The sequence below is a fragment of the Manis javanica genome, chromosome 10 (assembly GCF_040802235.1).
Source record: "Manis javanica isolate MJ-LG chromosome 10, MJ_LKY, whole genome shotgun sequence".
Lineage (NCBI taxonomy): Eukaryota > Metazoa > Chordata > Mammalia > Pholidota > Manidae > Manis > Manis javanica.
This window is the reverse complement of record NC_133165.1, coordinates 94,177,324-94,202,117: the sequence shown is the minus strand read 5'-3', so window position 1 is coordinate 94,202,117 and position 24,794 is coordinate 94,177,324. Positions and strand designations below refer to the sequence as shown.

General features: G+C 38.9%; 1 protein-coding gene across 9 annotated transcripts in view; it reads right to left on the bottom strand.

Moving 5' to 3' along the window:
* CRADD (CASP2 and RIPK1 domain containing adaptor with death domain) overlaps positions 1–24,794 on the bottom strand; it is a 204,412-nt gene that overhangs the window by 93,136 nt on the left and 86,482 nt on the right. For 6 of the 9 annotated variants that reach the window (XR_012121522.1, XR_012121521.1, XR_012121520.1 and 3 more), the window contains one exon: positions 12,683–12,808. The exons of 2 other annotated variants lie outside the window; for them this stretch is intronic. Coding sequence is in view for 4 of the 7 variants with exons in the window: in XM_073213620.1 (XP_073069721.1) it covers positions 12,683–12,808 (126 nt within the window). In the remaining 3 variants the exon portion in view is untranslated. Of the gene's footprint in view, positions 1–12,682; positions 12,809–13,134; positions 23,709–24,794 lie in introns of those variants that run through there. One more of the 9 variants, XM_073213622.1, reaches the window with a different exon arrangement.

Below are 24,794 nucleotides of genomic sequence, written 5' to 3'. Positions count from 1 at the left end.
ATATACAAGGAACTCATACAACTTAACAGCAAAACAAACTAAATAACCCAATTTAAAAAATGGACCTAACAAACTAAATAACCCAATTTAAAAAAAGGACCTAAATAGACACTTTACCAAAGATTTCCAAAGAAGACACATACACGATCAACAAGTACATGAAAAGGTGCTCAACATCACTCATCATCAGCAAAATGCAAATCAAAGGCACAATAAGATAACACCTTGCACCTGTTAGTTTTCCTATTATCAAAAAAGCAAAAGATAACAAATACTGTCAATGATGTGGGAAAAAGGAACACATTTACACTGTTTGGGGAAATGTAAACTTGCACAGCCACATGAAAAATAGTATGGAGATTCCTCAAGAAATTAAAAATAAAAATACTATATGATCCAATAATCCCACTTTGGGATACACACACACACACACACATATGCATATATAACTATATCTGAAGGAAATGAAATCACTAACTTGGAGAGATATCTGCACTCCCAGATTCACTGCAGAATTATTCACAATACTAAAGGTATGGAAAAAACCTAAGTATCTGTTGAGAGATGAATGGATACATAAAATCTGATATATTCACATACATGAATATGAATATATATGAATATTATTCAGCCTCTAAGAAGGAGGATATCCTGCCATGTGCAACATGGATGAAGGGCATTATGCTAAATAAATGAGACAGATATATTGCATGGTATCACATATATGTGGAATCTAAAAAAAAAAGTCAAAGTCACAGAGAATGCAATGGCGGCCAGGAACTTGGGGGTGGGAGGAATGGGGGCAGAGGTGGGTAATCGGGCAGAAACTTTCAGCTGGAAGATGAATTAGGTCTAAGTATATAATGTATAACAATGTATAACATGCCTGACTATACTTGATAATACTGTATTATATAACTGAAATTTCATTCGCTAAGAGTACAACCAAAGTATTCTCACCAAAAAAAACATTGGCAAAAATCTCTTAGACATAAACATGAGCAACTTCTTCATGAACATATCTCCCTGGGCAAGGGAAACAAAAGCAAAAATGAACATGTGGGACTATATCAAGCTGAAAAGCTTCTGTACAGCAAAGGACACCATCAATGGAACAAAAAGATATCCTATAGTTTGGGAGAATATATTCATAAATGACATATCCAATAAGGGGTTGACATCCAAAATATATAAAGAGCTCAGATGCCTCAACAAACAAAAAGCAAATAAGCCAATTAAAAAATGGGCAGAGGATCTGAACAGACATTTACTTGGCCAAAGAAGAAATTCAGATGGCCAACAGACACATGAAAAGATGCTCCACATCGCTTATCATCAAGAAATGCAAATTAAAACCACAATGAGATATAACCTCACACCAGTTAGGATGGCCAACATCCAAGACAAACAACAACAAATGTTGGCAAGGATGTGGAGAAAGGGGAACCCTCCTACACTGCTGGTGGGAATGTAAATTAGTTCAACCATTGTGGAAAGCAGTATGGAAGTTTCTCAAAATACTAAAAATAGAAAATGCCATTTGACCCAAGAATTCCACTCCTAGGAATTTACCCTAAGAATGCAGGATCCCAGTTTCAAAAATATATATGCACCCCTATGTTTATCACAGCACTATTTACAATAGCCAAGAAATGGAAGCAACCTAAGTGTCCATCGGTAGATGAATGGATAAAGAAGACATGGTATATATATATACAATGGAATATTATTCAGCCCTAAGAAGAAAACAAATCCTACCATTTGCAACAACATGGATGGAGATAGAGGGTATTATGCTCAGTGAAATAATCCAGGTGGAGAAAGACAAGTACCAAATGATTTCACTCATCTGGAGTATAAGAACAAAGCAAAAACTGAAGGAACAAAACAGCAGCCGACTCACAGAATCCAAGAATGGACTAACAGTTACCAAAGGGAAAGGAACTATGGAGGATGGATGGGAAAGGAGGGATAAGGGGATTAAGGGGTATTATAATTAGCACACCCAATATGGGGGTCAGGCACAGGGAATGCAGTATAGCACAGAGAAGACAAGTAGTGACTCTATAGCATCTCACTACGCTGATGGACAGTGACTATAATGGGGTATGTGGTGGGGTCTTGATAATGGGGACAATCTAATAATCACAATGTTGCTCATGTGATTGTATATTAATGATACCAAAAAAAAATATTTAGCCTTTTTTGCTTTCTGAGTTGACTGCATCTTACATTTCCAGTTTATAACTATGCTCAAGATTTAAAATATCCATTCAGCTGTATCTCAATTTCTGAACTTTTGGATTGGAGAAATTAATTGGTCTCTGAAGTTTATTTCTCCGTGGGTGTTTCTTTTCCAAATAATTCAAAATCAGATGAATGCATTTATATGACCTATTTATCCTCCTCTTTACTACATTCATAGGAAGTCTATCATTTGCTAAGAGTACAACGAAAGTATTCTCACCAAAAAAAACACTGATAAAGATAATTTCCTCATCAAATTGCATTTAAAAATTATTAGGAAAGATAAATGAATTTTTATCATATTATAATAATTTCCATTCCACTGACGGTAAACAATAATAATAAGTAGCAAATACTGCAAAGAAGTATACAATTAGGAAGAAAATTGTTCTAAGAATACCACTGACTCTTTCCTAGCAGGAGGGTGAATTTCCTGATCAGTTGACTCTTAAACCCTCCGACCTTGAAAAATTAAAAAGAAAGAAAAGGGGGGAGGAAGCATGGAAAGAGCATGAAGAAATGTGATATTCAAAACTCTGAGATGACTTTATTAAAATATGAAAATAAGAAAAAGACTAAGAAACACCTCCTGTGCATGCCCCTTGTCAAGTAAGACCACCACCAATTGACCACTTACACAAGCCAGACACTCTCAGTTACTTGAGTCCTCCTTCTCCCTGTTCCCCTACATCAGGCCCTGTGTGCTTCTATCTCTAAACCTTTCTGGAATTCTCTCTTCCCTCCCTCCCCATTGCCATGATCGCTGAGATCACCATTCACTGGGGTTTCCATAATAGTCTTCAATCTCCCTGCTTCCCACCTTGTCACCTGCAACTCATTGTTCACAGAGCAGCCAGGATAATCTTTCTTAAGCCAAAACCTAATCATATCCCCTGGTTAAAATAACTCAACAGGAAAAAGGTCCTAAATCCATAATGTGGCTTACAAGACCCTTCAAAATGCAGGTCCTGCAAATAGCTCCAGTGTCACCTCTCAATCCTAGAAGGCCCCTCAGTCTGCCCACGAGCCATACCAAGCTAATTAAAATTCCCTGAACAGGCGATATTTTCTGCTTCTGGGCTGTAGAATGACAGCAACTTAAAGAAATAGGGCTTATTTTTTCTCTCATTGAATAAGAAGGCCACAATAAATGGCAGGACACCAGTGTACATCTTGATGGTTTCAGAGCCAGTGATTCTGCTATTCTTTCACTGTCTCCCTCAGGGCTCCAGATGGAATCCACAGGCATGAAGAAAGTAGGAAAAGAAACTAGAAAATGGGGACTAAGACAAATAGTAACAATAGCCAAGAGTATGTTTACCTTGGGCTAAGTACCATTCAAGTGCTTTATGTGCATTTAATTAATTTAAAGCTTTGAGGTAGACATTCTATTCTATTCCTCATTTTGTGGGCATAACTTGCCCAAGGTCCCCTATCTAGTAAGTGGAAGATCTAGGATTCAAACTCAGAGTCCATGTTCTTTGACCAGACCTACTCAGCCTCCCCAAAACAAATAAAAATGGCCTGTCAAATATTTGCTAAATAGGAACTCTCTCCCCATCCTTGGGTTATAATTCACTACCCTGACATTATACTGATACATGGGTCACCACTGAGATACTGGGGTGCAGGGGGAGCCTGGAGCCCCTTCTGCTACAGTCTGGGCATTGTAAGCACAACCTGAGACCATACTTACACAATGGTACATGAATAAAAATACTGCTTGTGGAAAAAGAAAGAAGAAAATGATTGTCGAATTTAAATTTTTTCCCTTTAAAAATGCACAAAGATCTTTTTTCAAAGGAGGTGCTGGACGAAAAGAGAAAATAAAAAGACTTTCTATACTTGAATCCAAAATGCTAATTAGAATCAGAAGTATATATTTATTATTCATGGAACTCTTCATTTCAGGTTCAAAAACTCAAAATGTAAGAGGCAATTTATCCACACTTGAATAAATTCACTGCCTTGACTTACAGCCCTCTGTAACTGAGCTGCACATTTGCCCTGTTCCTGTCAGCAGAGGTTTTGTTTTGTTTTTAGAGAGAGAGGGGGAGAAAGCTTCTGCTCATTTTTTTTCACTTGGGTCACCACAAGTTTACATCAATGTCTTCGAACTTAAAGTCATGGGGAAAAATATGACAGTGGTGATTCCAGAAATACAGTTGCAAGACTTTCCAATCCAGAGGGGCAACATAGTGGTACAGGAAAAGGTCCAGTTTAGAAGTCAGCACCTGCTATGTCCTATTTGGCCTGAATCTCAGCTTCCTCATCTGTAAAAGGAGGAAAAGGCCCACTTTGCAGAGTTGGGGAGATAAGAGCAAATCGGGGCAAGTTCCAGCACAGCATAGCATTCCAGATAGTATTATTACCATTCTCCAGGCAGGTGAGCGTTCATATTGCTTACTTTCCTTTCAGCTACTGATACTCCAGTTGGTGCGGAACCTAACATCGCGGGGAGAGTAAATCTTACTCACATATATATAGTTCATTACCAATAAATTAGACCTGTGGCCTCCCAACAGGAAAGTTATTTGTTGACTTGCTTTTTGTTTTGGTTTGTTGTAGCTTGCATGTTTTTTTTCCCCTATTTTAGCATGTGGGAAGGGACACATTTAAAAATGAAAATATTTCATCAATTCAAAAGTTTTATCTGAAAGTGACTATAAGAAATGAGTCACAGCCCTGCCTCTGGACAGGGGAACCAAGGGACTGGGGACAGAAGTAGAAAGGAGACCTTCAGCATTTGTAACTTGTGCGTATGTTAGCAGTTCAAAATAAGTAAAACGTCAAATGTTAACACATAACACTAAATAAAGGTCTACATATCACTTACAGTCCAGCTCAACTTCCACCCTGACTCAACCAAACATCTGAGAGCCACGCCCCATGGCCCATTAGGCCCGTTACTGACCTCATGACTCTTCCCAGCCAACATGTCCTTTCTCTGGAAAGACAATTTCACTCTGTTAAGTCTAATGTAGTTGTTGATTACTTCAAGAGAGTCAAGTCAGGCACATTTCTCTAATAGACTGCGAACTCCTTAAGAACAATGAACAAGCCTTTGGATTCTTTATTGCTCTCAGCTGCACCCCAGAAATGGTGGCAGTAATTGATTAATCACTTGGCAGCCACAACCCAGAGGGTAACAGTTGCAAATGATCCCACATCTGCAGGTTATCTTCATTCAGAATGTGTCCTGATGGACCCAGAAGAGGCAGACCATCACTTTAAAGACAATGAATCCTTTCTTAAGCTTAAAGAAGGGTTTCAAGTTATTAACCTTTTCAAATTTATCTTAAGCTTTTTGGGCATTTGCTTCCTGCTGAACTGGATCTTTGCTTTAAGCTTTTACTGCAATAAAGCAGTGTTTCCTTTACTGTTGAGAGGAAACAAGGCACAGAAGATGGAAGGAAAGCAAAGCTCATCTTCCACAAACACCACACTTTTCTGAATTCACAGTATTTATTTGCCCCTCCTTTATATAAAAGCATGAAGGAATTTTCCTGAAAATCAGCAAGTAATCGATCCCAAAGCATACTGAGTAATAAAGAATTAATATTAGGAAAAATATGGAGAATTCTCCCTCTATTCCTACTTATAACAAAATAAAACTAGGCTTTTAAGACCAATTTGACCAACATAGTGAATTTTACTGAAAATATGAAAGTCCATACTTAATAGTGTTCTAACAGAGGTATGTAGAAAGTAAAGGCATGTCATGCGAGCTGTGCCTTGCAGGAACAGTTTGAGTCTGCCAGGGATACTGGGAAGGGGATGACAGTCCAGGCCAGCTGATGCCGCTCCCCTCTCCTATACCACCAGACCCGTCCCTAACTCAAGCAGTGGCCACTCCACTGACCCGACTGTTGAGGCCCAGTACTGGCAGTCATCCTTGATTTCTCTCCCAGCCTCACTCCCCATTTCTGGAGTCACCTCCATTGCCACTTAGTTTAAGCCACCATCACCTCTTGCCCAGACCACTATTAGAACCCCTCACTGGTCTTCCTGATGACACCCTTTACCTTCCTCCTCAGGCCTGGCCTTCACACTATGCCTCAAAGTGATGATGTAATGAACGGCAATTTCATTCTATCACTCCCTTCCGAAAGCTTCCCAGTACAATCAGAATAAATCTAAATCACCTTACAGTCGCCTAGGGAGCTTTTAAAAAATGATGATGCCTGAACCACGTAGGATTCTGATTTAACTGGTCTGGGGTGTGTCCTGAGCCAGCCGGAGGACTGCAAGGTAAAGCCGGGGCTGAGAACACTGCTAACCATCCAGTCTCATCTCCCACCACTGCTCACCTCATTCACTGGACCCCACCACAGTGGCCTTCTGTCCCTGTCTCACATGCTCTATGCTCACGCCTACCTCAGAACCCTTGCATTGGAAGCCCACCTGTTTGAAACAATATCCCCTTGGTCATCACTTAGGTTTCAGCCCACATCAGTCACTCCCATGGGGAGGACTTCCCTACTGTGGTGAAAGCTGCTTACCACTGGGTGAAATGGGTAGAGAACAGCAAGGTGCATGGAGAGTAGAGAGCCCCTCACAGTCACCCAGGATAAACAGTACCTACAACAGTGCCGGATTCAGTGGATGCTCACTATATGAATGAACAAATAAACCAATGACATGTGCCCTGAAATGTTAGTCTCTACTAGGGAGCCACTACCACATATCTAGGCCCTGGTGGTACATTGTGAGTGGTGAGATATTAAATGCCAGTGACTGTAAGGTAGGGTGAATTACATGAAGAGTCTAACATCTCAGATGACTTATTTTCTAAAATCTGACAATGGGAGCTGCTAACCTGGTTAATTTTTCTATAAAACAAAAGCAAGATCTATGAAGTCTCAGAGTAAATAAAGCATGCCTAAATAAAATAAACAGCCTGCTAGATATATTAGCCAAACTCCAAAACGTGTGGTCTTCCATTATAAGACAGAAAGGCACACTTTCCTCCCCTTACACTCTCCCCTCCAGTCACACTACATAGGTGGACCCTTTTCCACACTCACCTAAGGCCCCCTCACCCTCCATATCTTGATTGTCCTTCCTCTACAGAAATTCCCTCTTCTCCAAATCCCTATTTGTCAAAGTTCTAACCATTCTCAAAAGTTGAGATAAATATCACCCTGTTAATGACACGCTTCCTAATCCCATAACTTCCCAATAACTCAGTTTTTCTCCTACAGTTTACACATTTCACTGTGATTTCCATGCTTCCACTCTGGCCCCCTGAAATGTAGTCTCCATATATCAAACAGATGAGACTTAAAAAAAAAAATCCCAGCAAAAAACTCCCTTTCAATGGTTTCTCACTGCACCTCCAAACCCAAGTGGTATGGTTCCAGGCCCCCCTCCGTCTCAAGTCTCGTCTTAGACACTTCCACCGTGCTCAACTCCTGCCCCTCAGAGTCTTTGCACTTAACTGCTTCCTCTGACCGGGACACTCTTCTCTTAAATCTGCCCAAGACTGGCTTCCTCTCAGCCTTCAGATGTCTTCTGAAATAGCCTTCCTAGCCTACCCGTTTTGCTGTCTTCCACTGCAAGACTAACTAGTTGTTTCCTTCTCAGCCCTTTTCACAATTTGCAACTATTTACTATTACATGTTCGTTTCCTGTCTCTGTATTAGCACATAAGCTCCTCGGAGGCAGTGACCATACCTGCACTGTCACCATTATTACTGTCCCTTCAGTTCCTGGCAGAATGCCTGGCATATTGGGGGAAAGAGGAGTTGTAATGAATGAATGAACAAATGAATGTAAAAAATCATGTCTGATTCTTAGGCTCCACAAGTAGATGAAGAAGTCATTTTTCTCTGAAGCCCCATGGAACTTTGTTTTCTGCTACTCTAGTAGTATTTTTGTAGACTGCTTTGTATTACAGTTATTTGTGTGTGGATTTGTGGTCAACCAAGCTAGACTTCTTCTTAATCATCTTTGTCTTCACCATGGCACCACATTAAGTTAAAAAAAAAAAAACAATCAAAGAAAGGAGGATCAGGAGTAAGAAAAGAAGGAAGAGAGAGAAAACAAAGGAGATGGGAAAAGGGGAAGGAAATCAGGAAATCTTAGGAGCTAAGAAAGGAAGGAGTGACTCCATAGGGAACATGAATATCAGAAAATTCCTTTATAATTAGTTAATAACAGACTAATAAGGTAACATCTCCTAACTATAAATTTTTGGCTGACATTTCTGTATTTCTCCTTATCCTTTTTTCCATCTTCTTTCCATTTCACCTGAACATCCTCCCCATACCCTTGTGCTGCTTTTACTTTGGGGTCCTCCAGATCAACAAGTGACTACTATTCTTCACTTCTCTTGGGCTCAGTTAGTCTATTACATGTACAATTAAGCAGACTGACCTTGAAAACCAGCAAGGGTAGCTGCCTCTCCTCAGACACGGACAGGTATAACCAACAAGGCAGTCCAGCTCCAGGTCCTTTTATTTTGAAAAGAGTATACTATCAAAAATTTCCATTCCTGGAAATCAAGTGAACAGCCTTTGTTGTTCTCGTGTTTTCCTTTGGCCACGTCTGTCTGTCGTTTGGAGTTGAGCTGTATGTTTTCCTTTATTTCCTGTTGCTTGTTTTTCTGGGATCAGGGTGCTTGTGAATGAATCATACCAGAAGGATTTTTTTTTTCAGTCAGTTCATAAAAGATACTGCTGTAGTTTAACAAGTTCCTTTCTTGGCTATAGCAAAAGAGGTGGGAATAAAGGGAGCAGTGGGGCAAAGGAAATGAAGAAAGAACGAGATGGGGAAAAGGCGCTCAGCAGGCAAAGTGCAAGCTTTGGAAACAGAAATCATTTCAAAATAGCCAAACAGCATTCTCTGGTGACTAAAATGAAAGATGAAGAGCTTCAAAGAGCAAAATAATGGAATTAGTTTTTCATCCAAAGAACCCAACAGGAATTTTTTTCCTTTATCAAGTACTTAAGCAAAGAGAGATAGAAGAAATTTGTAAATTTTCAGTAAGGCTAGGTGAAGGTTTTATTATTATTCATTCATCTATATAACTCTTTTCAACAATAAAAATTTTATTATAATTGGTAACAGACTTTTTCTCTTGTGTCATCTCCCCCACTCCCTCCTAGGCAGGACTATACCAACAGTTATTATTTCTGTGTATTTTTCCATGCTGGTTACATCGTATGCAATAAAAGTAAACATATTTATAACATAGCATGTTGAGTAATAAAACACGCTTCTCCATTTTGCTGGTCCTCAAAATTTTTAAAGTAATTAATACTCTACACTCCCACAAAATTAAATGCCTTGGTATTTCAAATTCTTAGTAGAATATTTCTTAGCTTTGAATTCCTAAGAATCTGTAAGGATAGCTCAGAAATCAGGTACTGCAAAAGCAAAACAAATAATGGCTAGAAAATGATTATAAAAACTCAGTTGATTTCACAAGAGTTAACTGTGAACAGTCCAAGCCTCAAGGGTTTATTACTTTTCTTTCTTATAAGAAAGATGAGATACTTTGAACTGAACTGTGTACCCATAGGATCTTAATGAAGTCTTTGCAAAAAAGTGTTATAAAGTGGTATCAGTTAAAAATCTATGAAATCTAAAATTAATAAGATATTCATTGAAATAAAACTAATTACAAACCAAACTATTTGAATACCAAAGGTAAAACCTTCCCCTGCATCTAAAACTCTGAAACACTGAGGTGATCTTTATTTTATTCAAAGCTGCCATGAACCACAAAGAACTACAAAAATTTTACTGAAAGAAATGAATCAAATTTTAAGTTACATTTCTTAGTAGTACCCTATGAGAAATATTTAGTCAATAATTTGGAGACTTGTGTTTATTTCCTTAAAAATTGTGGAGCTTCTAAACAAACCCACAAATTACCTTTGAAAAATAATATAATAGGAATTGCAAGGGGGGGAAATCTTACCTTTAGAGCTAAACATATGTTCTGATCAATTTTTAGAACCAGAATCTAGATTCTAATCTCAAACATTTGGACTGTTTGCCCCATGGTAGGAAGTGGCTTTCGATCTGGATTTGGTAATGTACTTTCTGGAGCAAATCCAACCATGGTAAAAATAGAAGCAATGAGGATTAACTGATACACTTAATTCCTTAGCAAAAACAAATGTAGGGTGTGAACACACATTACTAATCTCTAATAATAGGAGCAATGTGCCATATTATTTGCTCAGGCCCAACAGCTGACCCTATGGGCTCTCCCTCGATTACATACTCTGAATCTAACCACTCTTTACTATCTGCACCACTTCTGCACCTGTCCAAATCGCCATTATTCTTTACTTAGACAAATGTCAATGCCTCTTCACTTCACTGGCCTCCCGGCTCCCTACTTGACCCTCTACACTCCCATTTTTCCACTCCAAAGCCTGAGCACTCTTTCAAAACTGTCTACTAGAACATGACACTCCCTGCACATTTTCTCCTCCCTTCCCTTCCTACTCCTTCCTATCCTTCTCCTGCAGAAATAGACAGACTGGATGAACAACATTCTATTGTTGTTTTCTCCTTCTTAAGCTCTCATGAGAAAAGGGCTAAGAAAAGTGGTCCCCCAAATCAGCACATTTTTAGCAGTGATATCCTATTACTTTCAAAATTTGGAACAGAAAAACTGCAAATCATTAGCACCTCACTTACCCAGAAACCACATTTCTGTTGAGTCCAACTTTCTAGAACACTGCTGAGAAGAACGAGAGTGGGGGCAAATGGAAAAGGAGACTCAGATATACAAAGTCCCCACATTGAAGTCCTCTTGTATTTTAGACAAACCTAATAAACTCAGTCGTCTACTTCCCTACATATAACCACAGGGAATATATTGGTGGGGACTAGGAACGCTTGGGGCAGGCATGTGGGCAGCATCAGAAAGTGAACACTGATAACCTACTGGAGAGAAGACAGCAAAACCGAAACACAGGCACGAGAATTCAAAAAATACGATAGTCTTCAGTGTAATGGAAAAACTCCACCTGGAGCAAACTCTAACCACAGCATTGTATTACAGCATGGTATTTCCAAAATGATCCTGAAATAATAGGAAGACATTAGATGATATTCCAAATATTTTATTAAGAGGATGGGGAAATATATAACATGTAGCAAATTCTGCAACAAATGGTTGGATAGTGATGATTAAAAGCATATAATTCACTCATCCCTTGGATGAAAATTTATTTCTTCCATGACAATGGTAATAAAGTAAACAAATGTACTGACTGGCAAAGAAATTAAACTTGTTTAAATTACTTGTCAGTGATGTGTTCAACCTCCAGGGGGCGCTTAAGGCTTCCCCCATGCAGGTGTGCGGAGGGGAGGGAGGAAGCACACCAGTATGGATGAAGCAAGGAGGCTATCTGTCCTCACTGCTCGTAAGTTTCCTGGATATCTGGCAAACCAGGAGAGAAAGGTTTTATGCCCATATGGCATGTTCTCATCGGCCTTTTCCCATTGTACCCTTTTCATCTTTGGATTGCTCCTCCTTCCTCTACTCCTATACACAAAGGTTGCCTATTTGGGGGAAGACTTTGCCTTTCCTCATTCAAAAAATATTTACGGAGCATCTGCTACATATCATGCCCTGTTCTAGATGCTAAGGATACAGCAATAAACAGGAAAGTCCCCGGAACAAGCAGCTTACGCCAACTCTACCCTAGGCCTTCGCTGCCATCGGGGTACAGGATGAAGCTGGGACACAGAAGAAGGATACTCCAAACTGGAAGGAGATGAAAGCCTGCACTGAGGAGATGAGGGACTCCTCTGACGTGTGGCTTCATAAGCCCACCACTCCTTTGTGAGACATAAGACAACACTCAGGAGCTGTATCCATTTTACATACAGTCTTCTTCCTAACTGGTTGGAGTATATCCTTTATCCAAGATAAGTAAAAGTTACAGCCCTTTCTACAAGTATGTGTCCAGATGCCTCATGTCTGCTAACCCACTAATCCACAGGGCTCTTGGGCTCTCACAGCCTGAACACACAGTGTTCACTTGACCAGTCTATATCTCCTCAGGACTTAACAGATGTGATCTCTGTAGTTGGCAAAATAAGATATCTATATTCCTCAGTGATGACTATGACAGCCTGAAATCCTTGCCTTTAAGATGAACATGGCTGACATCCTTAGCAAGCCTAAACAGGAAGTGGACCCAAAGCGTCTGCACCTTATAGGTGAGTAGAGGGTCACCATCCCCAGTCCTCAGTGCTGGCTGTACTTGGAACGCTACTTGAAAACCTCAGCAGAAGCCCGGCTTTGCTCTCCTCTGGAGTCTGGGGGGAAGGACCCCGGAAAACAGTCACTGTTTCATGGCCGGCACTTGGCAAGTAGAGAGGCCACCCAGTGTTCCTCAAACACACTGCGGCAGTTACCTGTCTGCCTCTCGGCCTCCACCCTCAGAAGGTAAAGCTCTCCTACCTTCTGCTTCTTCACTGCCTTCTTCGGAGTCAGGTGGCTGTGTTCTGTGTATGGCTGTCAGGTGCTCAGAAGCTGTGGCTTTTTGGATAGACCTTCTGGGTTTAATCTGTACCAGATTACCAGTAACTGTAGTTTTTATGCAAACACAAAGATATTCCATTATCAGTGGAAACTGAGAAAAGCAACTAGATATGGCTATACATAAAAAAACAAAAACAAACAAAAAACCTTACTGTTAAATTGTAGGTGAAAGAATCTAAGTTTTTCACTTTAAAATATTAATCCTTAAAAAATGATTTGTTCAAAACATATTAGTCCTTTTGTGAGAGCCAGCCTGCACAATGACCCAGAAATCCCTGCTCCTCAGAGTCACACCCCCGCGCAGCCCTCCCACCCTACCCCACCCCTTCCTACCCCACCCAAAGTGACCTGTATAACCCAAAGGATATTACTGAAATGACACAGGATGGTGACTTCCAAGGCTGAGCTGTAAAAGACATTCTGGTCTCTGCCCTGAGCTCTAGGTTTGCTCTGGGGTACGCAGGCCTCCATGGGGTGAGGACATAGAAGCTCACAGTGGAGCCCAAATGGGAAGCAAGGCAGACCTGCTAACAACCAGCACCACGTGAGGGGTTGTGTCAGTCTCAGCCCATTGATAGTGAGCTGTGAGCTAGGAATGCCTGAGCTGTCACCTGGCCCATATCCTTTGCTGCGAGCTCTGACATTTCCCTTTTGCTTAATGTGAATAAAATCCTGATTCAGTTGCCCATAATGATAACAACTATACTTCTCTCCCTAAATAATCATCTAATTAAAAAGCCAAAACAGAGGCTGGATCTGAGGGTCAGATGTCAAATTTATCCTCTCAAAGTTCCTTTCCACATTACACTTACCTCCCTTTAGCAGGGTCTGTGCTGAACCCTGACTTCAGGTCCTGAAGTGGCCCTGATTAGATGACAGTCTGCTTAAGGACATAAACATGACATCTTCATCTTTGTGTTCATCACAAAAGCCCTGCAGATCTTGTTGTTTATTCATTCATATAACAAAACTTTACTGACTACCTAACGTACCAGGAGCTGTGTTAGGTTTGTCATGTTGACCCAAGTTCTCTAAAGGAAATCAGTGTGGCCAAGAGGGAATGCCCCAAAGGTTATGAAAAAAATAGATGAACACGAAAAATTTAAAACCAATGGAGGAAAAGAGAAAGGACTGAAAGAGAAAGCATGTCAATGCTAGCAGCAAAGGATGGGTATGTTGGAAGATAGACAAAATCCATAGTAGGAAGCAAAATATAGGTAAGAGGAGAATTCTTCAATATTACAGAAGTCACTGCTCATGCATTCTCTCTCACCAAAAGGCTAAATTAATTACGACAGTTAACTGGATTTGAAGAGAAAAATCTAAAAAATAAAGAAGGACAAGTGACTTAAAATCACAGTATTTATATTTGAGTAAAAACAAAGGAAACATGAAATACTACTAACAGGGCCTAGCACCCTGCCAATTTTTTAATACTTGCATGACACCCACTTGAGAGGCAAAGTGGACATTATGGAAACCATGTCTTCCCTCTGCTTAAAAACTTTCTGGGGCTTGTTGTTCTTTGAATGAAATCCATACTCCTGTCAAGGCTCAGCAAGCCTGTCAAGGCTCCAGCCTGCCTTTCCCTCTAACCCCTGGTCTTCTCCCCTTTGCTCACAAATCTCCAACAACATGGCTTCTGACAGATCCTAGGACACAGCAAGCTCTTCCCCATCTTAGGCCCTTTGGACTTGCTGGCCCTCCTGGTGCAGCTAACCCCTATCCATCCCCTGGCTCTCAGCTTCAATGTCACCTCCTCAGACAGACCCTCCCCAACTTCACCATCTCATGGAACCCTTACCCACCCACCTGCATCTTACTGTTTTCTAACTAGTACCTTCACCTGTTTCTATGACAATAGGAATAGGAATCTTGTCTATGCCATTAACCATTATAGCCCCAAACAGTGTCTGGCATACACTAAGCACCTAATATTATTGAAAAAATCCATGTAATCAATATGAAGAGCTACAGCATCACACACAGGACCCATGTCAAAGCTCTAGAATAGCTGTGCAACTTCTAGTGGCTTCTTGGAAGTCTTACTGCTTCTCCTGTTAGGCCCTGGCCCACAAGGCAATGATCTGCAAAGCTCATGGCTGCAAAGAGCTTCAGATAATACCCAAAGATATCTGTTTCCAGCCTAACTCCCTGAAGAGCCTGCAGAGTCTTCCTTCCAGGAACCTCCAAGTCCAAGAGTTTACCGAGCCAAGATCAGGCTCTCAAGAGACACTGGATGCCTTCGTCAGGCTCTAAATGCTCTCACGCTTTGGGGCCTTCATTCCTTTGCAGACTACTTCTCCATCACAGCTGTCATACTCGTGACCTGAAAAGCTTCTTCCCTCCCTGCTTACAGATACACTGCATCTCCACCCAGGTTCTGGCTCCCTGTTTCTCAGCCAATGCTCAGGGAGAGAAAGATTATTCCAAGGTAATCAGAGGAGACAAAGCAGAAGGATACTACCATTTACTGAATACCCATTCTGTGTGAGCTACTTTCACATAACATCACACTGACTTCAGAACCTAAAGTTTTCTCAACTACCCTAAGAAGCAAATACTATTTTTTGGTTTGGTGGGGTGGGGTGGGGGGGCAGTTCTTCCCATTTTATGAGTCGAGCAAACCACCTAAGGTCACACAGCTAGAGGGTAGCAGAGGCAAGCTTTAGACCTAGGTTTAACTATTGTTAAAACCTATGCTACTTCTGGCAGCAACTGGTATCTTAACAGGCAGTTTTGGGGAAAGGGTGGGAGTAGAGGGGAGGGAAAATGCCTCCCTGACATCATTGCCAAGCTTGCCACCCTTACATTAAAAGGAAAGGAAAAGGGTAAGAGAAAGAGGAATGGGGTGGCTAGAAAGAAATGAATAATAGGAGAAGGGAAAGACAGTCCCCTACCACTGTCCTGCTGCTCCCTGTCCTCCTGCTTCTTACCAGTCCCCTGCGTGGGCCTCACACCTTCATCAGCACCTGCCTGACTAGAGCCCTGTTCCAGGCTGCAAGGAGGCCGTTTCTGTCGGTGACTCCAGACTGATGGAAACACTTCACTCTTGCTGCAGGGCTGCAATAGAGTGATGGCTTACTGGCTTCCCTAATTGGAATTCAACATATTTTTCCATAAAATAACATTACATTGTGGTTAGGATTTATAATACCAGTGGCTTTTTTATTTAAAAAAAAAAGTATAATAGAGATCCACTAATCTGAAATCCAAAATGCTCTGAAAATCAGACGATTTTCTTAACTCATTCGGCAGTAAAACCTGACCTGACCTGAACTCATTTGGCCTGAATTCATTTGGTGAAAAACCTGACCTGAACTGACATGAGGCTATTTATAGTTTTTATTTATTTCACTGAGTGTGAATATTCATCAGTTTCACTGCACAAGTATTAATGTATTTGATTATAGGATACTGCTCCAGACCACACTGTAGTGCTATATAATAACTGGTATATGAACAATATTATCCTTCTTAGAAAAAAAAAATTTGGCCTCAAAGGTTTTGAATAGAATTGTAGACCTGTATTTATTCAGATTTAACCTCTTTGAATGTTGGGTTTGTAGCAAGTCTAAAATTAGGTCATAGACATATCATTTCTTTGGGAAAATATATTCTTAATTTCAAACAAGCAACTTAAAAAATGAATTTATGGGATACCATTTAGTACATGGGTTGGAAATACATTGAAGTATACAATAAAGAAAAATTCTTCAAGATAAAAGGTTTCTTTCTTGCAATAAAATGATCAGATTCTGCTTCCCATTCACATAGAATCTTCAGCTTCTAAAAAGCATGGTCAGTCTTCTTGGACCTCTCTGTGTGCTAAAGATAGTGCCAGAATATTAGAACATGGACCAAGGAAAAGAGAGGTAAGACTAGAAATCCTGTTAACTGGTTCCATTCTGTCAGTCTGTTCATTAATATTTCTACCAAAATTACGTCTTTATGACTTCTACTCAAAGCAAAGTTACTTTCTGGCAAAAGGAAAACATCAAATGCCCCTTTCAACATAAGATGAATTCAAAGGAAAATCCCAATCTGCTTATTATAATTATCGTGATGAATCTTATAGCTGATTATTTTCCTCCCATTTTGTTTTGGCCACTAGAAAAACCAGAGCAAAATTTATAGCCTAGTTCTAGCACCTGTGTGGAGTTTTATATTATATGTTCTTTGCTCTTCTAACCACATCAGTCTTGTTATTTTTCTCCTGGCCTTATTTTCCTTTTGCCCAATTTGTTCTATTTATTTTATGTGGTGGTGGTGGTAGTGGTGGTGGTGGATGTGTATGAATGTGTAAAGTTCCTCAAAATCTTTTTGTAATAAGGTGGAGTACGGATAAATAAATAATGGTATACTTAACAATGTACTGGCATGGATCCATTTACTTTCAGCTTTAGTAGTAACAGAACTCTATTCTACTTGATTTATCATGCAAATACTGGGTCATAATTAAAACCTTCTATATCAAAATGCCCAAGACCATTACTCATTCCATGAAAACAATCATTAGTTAAAAAAGCAAAAGAAGCACCTTAGCCATGTTACTTTTTTCAAATATACACAGTCATACAAGATATATGGCTGAGATTTGATCACCACATTACCCCAAAGGCCGAGGAAGCATGAGTTTCAGGTCTCAGCATTCATGGCCTGTCCCTCTACCAATAACACCAGACCATCAGCTACTTCCCCATCAAACTACATCAGAGCCAGGGATTGTGAGATTCCTCACTTCTTGCACCTGGCCCCCTACTTGCTGGAGTTATTGGAAGACACTGGAGTTTCTAAAAGAAGACGGGGAAATCCTAAAGAGTATTCATAAAACTCCCCTAAGTGCCACTTTCTGTTCTACTGGTGCATTTAGCAATGCCTTTTATTTTCTTTTCATAGTTCCAAAACCCTAGAACTTTCCTATGTATAATCCATACTTCCGAACAGTTGTCTAGTTAAAATTTCTAAGGGAAAAAAATTAAATTTAAGTAACAAATAGCAATCAAGACTCACAAATAGTAAATTAGGATACATAATGTAAGCCTGTCTTCCCCCACCTGCTACAAGCTGTAAGAACCATGCAGCAGCCCAAAAAAGTAAAGAGAACGTTTACATGTGCCCTACAACTAACTGGGCAGCTGTGTATTCAAGCGCATTTTAGGTATGAGTAAGTGGTGACTAGGTCAGGGGACCTGGATTCTCACCCAAAATTGGGTTTTAGTATAGTTCTATTGAATATAAAAATTCTCTAGACTGAAATCAGACTGCAGAGGAAAATAATTCTCTTTAAAATGCAATTGTTAAAGCTAACCTTTTCAAAGAATATTTCTTCTCTCTCACTTACCAACTTTACATTTCCCTGTATGGCCCCAGAAAATGACTGGTTAGCCAGAGACGGGTAAGATTCCTCAAGGGAGGAACAACCTAAGACAGGCACAGTCACAGGGGGGCCATCAGGAGAGAAATTGGGGATCAACAGAGGTGAGGCTTAGAACCTCACCCCCCCTGTTTTGAGAGAAATCTTCTGCATCCGTGGATGTTTTGTTGCCCTTGTCTAGCTTAGATTAATACTTAGTCTATAGGCACACACCTGATCATCTACATTTGCCCTCTTATAGCACTAAATTATGTTTTCTACCTTTATCTTGCATCTACCTACCACTTCAGCATTTTATTTAAAAAAAAAAATAATAATAATAATAATAATAATAAGGGAGAAATGTGGGATTCACATATAAATCAAGTATAAAAACCAAATGAATAATCATATTTGACCTGATTGTTTATAGTTCATGATGCGTGATCAAAACCGAAAGTTTCTGTGATATGACTGCCCTTGCACTGTTCACCATGTAAGCACTTATTCACTATGTAAGAACTTGTTCACCATGAAAAAAAAAAAAAAATGCATGGATTTTAGGAGTTGAAAACAAAGTAACCAGGATTTTTCTCTCAGGAATATAGAGGTTGTTGAAATTATGAGGACTTTTAGGGGAATTATTACATTACTTGAAGGGAATTGTGCAAACTGAAAAGATAAAGATTTGGATTGCTGAAATTAGAAGCTGTTCTTAGTCTTCTTGTATATCAGCTTTGTAATGATTATTGTAATCATAGAGGAGACAATGTTTTGAAATACTTTGTTATTTCTGAGAATTTTTACCTGACTATGCTTAATTCACTATACCTCATTCTCAGAGTATACAATAAAATTTTGCTGAAGACTTTACCTACAATCAAAAAACATTTAATATTCAATACCCATAAACTCAGAGCACTGCACTAGATTCTTCAGAGATTGGATTGTATACATGGTACAAACTCTCAAGTGGTTCATGATTCTAATAATTCAACTATAAAGTGGCTCAACTATTAACTCAGAGCTTGAACAGACTGAGACAGTCTAGTGATTTGTGCTTACAGTGCAATTTCTTTAGCTTAACATCGAGGGTATTTCAGAATATCTCAAATCAAATATCGTTTATTATCAAAACACACTTTGAGTAGGAACCACAAAGGCCATAAAGTTTTTTTCCCCCAATCACCTTAAAGCTCTATTACTTACCAGCCATCTATTTGCCCACAAAGTGATGTTTGTGAGTGAATCAGATGATTATAAATGACCTGTGTACAAGATTATTCCTAATAAACTAAAGCAGAACTGTCCCATGAAAAAAAATAATAAATAAATAAATAAAATAAAATAAAATGTAATTGTTAGTAGTACATATAGTACTGGTACTGTAAATTCACTTTTATCTGATGCTATCCTATTACAATGCCCAAAACAAAACAAAGCAAAACAAGAAGACTGGGAGAGATTTTGCAATTCAGAAGTTTGAGTTTAAAAAATAACCACTTATGGTGAATGTCTACTGTTTTAATAAGCTTCTAAAAATTCTTTACAAGTAGTTATTTGATTCTGCCTGGCCTTCTTAATTTCACCTTGTAAAATTTTTTAAATTAATATGCTTAAAATCACTTTAAAATGATGTATTATGACTATTACCATCACAGGAAAACTATATCTAGAAGGGTATAGTAACACAATTCTAAAATGTCCCCCTAAGATTCCCATCCCCTAGTCATTCAATCAAGCACTAAACTAGGTACTGTTATGACAAAACTTGCCATGTACTTAAGGTTACTAACCAGTCAACTTTAGAGAGTCATCCTAGAGTTAGCCTAGATTGTCCAGGTGGGTCCAATGTAATTGTACAAGTCCTTTGAAAGCAGAAGAAAACAGAAGGGGAAGGCAGGGATATTCTAAGCACAAGGATTGCACACGCCACTGCAGGCTTTTACGATGGAGAGGAGCCACGATTAAGGAATGCAGACCTGAGAAAGACCCCTGGCTAACAGGTAGCAAAGAAACAGGACCTCAGTCCTACAACCACACGGAACTGAATTCTGCCAATAAGCCCCAATGCAGATTCTCTCAGGGCCACGAGATAAGAATCCAGGCCTCCTGACAGCATGACACCAGCCTTGTGAGGCCCTGAGCAGAGAACCTGGCACAGCCTACTGTACCCAAACGTCTGACCGACAGAAACAGTGAGATAATAAACAGATGTTATGGATGCTGCTGTAAGCCGCTAACTCTATGGTAATTTGCTATAGTACTAATGGAAAACTAATACAGAGGTTTAAAAAAGAAAAAAAAGAACTAAAAGAGCACTTCTGAGGCTGTTAATTTATCTTTATTTAATGATTTCAGCTAAAGCACACATTACATAAACCCCCCAAAATTACCATAATAGGAAAGTAGGATATAAGTGTGAAATCATCAAAGGGATTTTTTAAATAAAAATACTGTTGCCGATATAACATGTTGCTTAATCTCATGTACTACCTTGAAATGGAAATTCTGCCAATGTTTCTAAGCAGTTCAAAAGCAGTTTCATAAGGCACGAAGGAAGAATTTGGGGCCCAAAATGTGGCTATCACTACTATGAATCTGTTATCTTGTCATGGTCTTAAAGTACACAGCACACTCATCAAAATATGTGAGTAAATAACTTTAGGCTTTCATTATTTAAGGGCGAATAAGAACCAAGGTAGACAATTACACCGAGAGAATCCAATGTAATATAATGAAAAACATTCTAATAATTACAGCTTTCCAGCAATAGAATGGACAGCCTCAAACAGCAATTGGAAATGATACAAAAGAGATTCTTACAATTCCGTACCAAAGGTGGTCTAAATGACCTCTATACTCTCCTAACTACAAAATTCTACAGTTCCATCAATTTAGTAACAGAGATTATAGTGGCTGTGGCAAGAAGACTGGCATTATCAGTACTAGTTAAGTTATTATTACTCTCCTGGCCACATGAACTCATTAAACTTGAAATATACAGGGCAATTCTCACAGCAACATAAATTATTATTATTAGCATTCTGAGTTTCTAAACAGGAATAACAGATATGAATATATGAAAATGAAACTATTTTAAAGGTCAGCCTTTTATTTTTGAGTTTACAGAATTCCTTTTCAAAAGTGAAGCTTGGATTAATCCTCTGGTTCTGAAAATGAGACCAGGAGAGCGACCTGGCTGACCGCCCCATCAGAAGGGATCTGGAACACAACATGTTCGTGTCCTTGAGTTGCACAAATACCTGACTCCACTAGTACAGTCTGCCCCTTCAAAACAAAATCTGCGGAACCTGCTCATCACACAACAAATTTCCCGGCAACCTACCATTGCTAATTTACCAAACACGGGCAGCAGGCTATTGTAAGGAATGCCTGTTTTCCCGGTATCCTCTTTCCCAAACACAAATGCAAGTGTTTACGCAAGATTGACATTTCACTCAGGTTCATGTTAGGTTTGGTTTGTTTCCCTGAGATTGGCTGAGTTTCCCTGGTTTTGGTGGAGTGAGGACGCGCCAATCACTTCCTATTTACCTTTCACTAAGGCCAAATTGTACAAATGCAAATAAACACGTCTTTCAAGTATACCTCTGTCACTCTGGGCACCGCCCTTGCATAATATGCTAGGAACGAAGGGAAACTGCCCAGCCACCCGCAGATCACACCCAGGGCGCCCTTGGGGCAGCAGGGTGACTTGTCGCCTCCCAGACGAGGCTGCACAGGACCCCCGAACGCCCCGAGCCAAGCTCTCTGCTTATCTGCTGTACACACAGCGCCACTGCACTCACCAGTTCCTAGAGAAGGGATTCTGAGAAAAAAGTAAAAGCCCAGTTCCCTAGAAACATTAAATTAACACAAGGGATCTGGAAACGAAAGAGCAGATGCCTGAAAGCCTTCCCCTTGACTGTTTCCTGCCTTCTTGGAAAATCTTTGCATTAAAATAGATTGGATTACCCTGCAGCCAGATGTGGCTCAAGAACTTCATTTTAGGTTAACATGAAAGCAAAATTGGCCATCTTTTAAAAAGATTTTTCTTTACCGAGGTGGTTTGAATAGTGCCTTTGGGTTGTTGATATCAGCAAGGACCTGAAGTTGAAGCTTTTTGCATTACAATAGAGAACTTTTCATAACATTAACTTGCAAATCAGATAATAAAAAACGTGGTGTGCAGATTAGAAAGGTGGAGCACAGAGTGTGTAACAGAGTTCAAAATTGAAGGTTCAGGTCTCTGTAAACAACCCAGAAAGTGCACAGTCCAGCCCCCATATTTTACAAAGGAGAAATTATATATGTTTTGTTTCTAAGCCTATTTACTTTGACCAATGCTAAAAACTATTAAATAGCATTTCCAGAGTAAAAAACTGAAGCAGAAAGTCTTATGAGTAATATTATTTTATCAGCTTCCTCCTTCTAAGCCTCATGCACTAACCTCCACCAACCCTATCTGCAAATTCATCTCGTACTATGTAATTTGTAAACGCAAACCAAGATTAATAACTACACACCTAGAGAAGAGTGGGCCTTATGTACAGGATGTAATATACTTCCATGTCTTCTCTGCTTTCAAATTTAAACAATTTTTATAGTTGAGAATAAAATCCAAAGCTTCCTTTGAGATACCAGGCTTTAGAGAGGCAATAAAGTGCTACTGTTAGCACCTTCCATGTTTTAACTCTTTTTTTCTTGATAACCTTAAAGGTGGGATTCCATAAACCTTAGCTACTGTTTTCACGTGGGTCATCCTTTCTAGTAAGTCAGACAGTCACCTGTAGTCTAAAAGGATTCTATGCTTATCCCAAACTTGGGAGAAGTATATTACAAGATAGTCTCAACAAATATAAAATTAAGTATCTTTGCCTAAGCATGGATGCAACAAAACTCATTTTAAAGTAAGGCAGTTAGACAAAATAATTTCATCTGTAATGAAGAAAGTATCCTGCCTCCTGAGAGTAGTAGCCCAAAGTACGTCTGTTTTAACAACTCACAGGGGATACACAAAATCTATCACTCCTCCCTGATGTATGAAAAAATAAAGGACAATCTCATGTTACTTTGGGACTTTCTAACTTAATGGCTGGATTTATGAAAAAGCAAGTAAAATTTTTAAATGTTTATAAGAAAGCAAAGGAAAATACTGCAAAAATTATTTAGCTGGCAGGCCAGAAAGCCAGAATCTCTGTAGGACTCACCAAATTACAGAACTTGTTTTAAAACCGAAAGTCAAAGAGCTTTTCACAGGTATTGTTGTATAAACTACTTTATACAACAAAATTATCAAACGTACATACTTTTTTTTGATATCGCAAATAAACTTATTTCTATTAGGAAAAAACTATGGTTGTACAAAAATAACCAACCTTCTGTGACAAGAATAAATAACTAGCCACACAATATTATTAGTCAACACTGGCTTTAAAAAAAAATGACGAGAGAATTTCAAAATGATTGTAAATGATCAAGGATGACTCCTGTATTTTCTAGGTAGGTAGGTATTGATGTTAAGAATATGATTTTCACATAACTATATTCCATTCCATCTAATTTTTATGTACTGATCACAGTAATAATCAATCAAAAATAACTACAAACAAAAATAAATGGAGTCATAGCTTCCTTAAAAAATTTTATTACTATTAAAAATAAAACCTTTGGTAAACAACGCATTAGGGAGAATTAATAAATTTAAAAATTCCCCTCCCAAATTTTTTTTTGAAAAAAAAAATCTTCATGCCACAGAAAAATGTGGATAGCTTATAATCCTCCGAATTCCTTTCACATAGCTTAAGTATCTGATTTCAGGGATTTCTTTGCACGTAACTGCAATGTTAAAGAAAAGGGAAAATATTTAGATGCTGATAAAAAAGCTTTTCTAATTATCCTGCTTCACTATCAAATTTCAGCTCACCCAAATTAAATATCTAGCAAGTACCTTGTCTGCTTTAGCAGATTGTTTTTCCCTATTTTAAAAATCATTACTAAACAGATGAGTTTACTGCTAGCTAAAACTGAATCCAAATGTTATATACTCTGTTGTAAAAACGTACACAGTATTAGTGAAATATACTTTTCCTTCTGTGTATTTTTTTTTACCTTTGGCCAAACACCCCCAGTAAAGTTATAGCATGATTTGTATCCTAAAATAAAATGTTCTGTTTTATGCAATAAAAATCAATAAACTTCTTCTAAAATTAGATGCTTCCAAACCAACGAGTTCAATGTTTTAGCGAAATCCCTTCTTATAATTAAAGAAGGTGATTGGTAAAGACGAAGAAAATTGAAGGCATATTTTTAATAAATCAAAAGCAGAGTTGTAATTAGTAGCCTTCACAGTGATTATTAATGTTTATAAAGTACTGGTTTTTGCATTAATTCAAAAGTACAAGCTGGGGTTTTATTCTTAATAAATGAAAAACAATTTTCTGGGTTTTTTCTATTTTTAAGATGAAAATGACTATTTTAAAAACAAAAGACAACTTCCAGGATCTTTCCCTTTCAAAACTATCAGTTTTATTTTTATTTTACTTTTTGAATTCTTGAAATTCAATGACATTGTGACAGCTCCAGGAACCAAGATAAACAGAAACCACCAACTGTAGGAGACAACCTTGATGCCTTTGATTATACTTTCCTAGAAAGATTTATGTGATATTGATG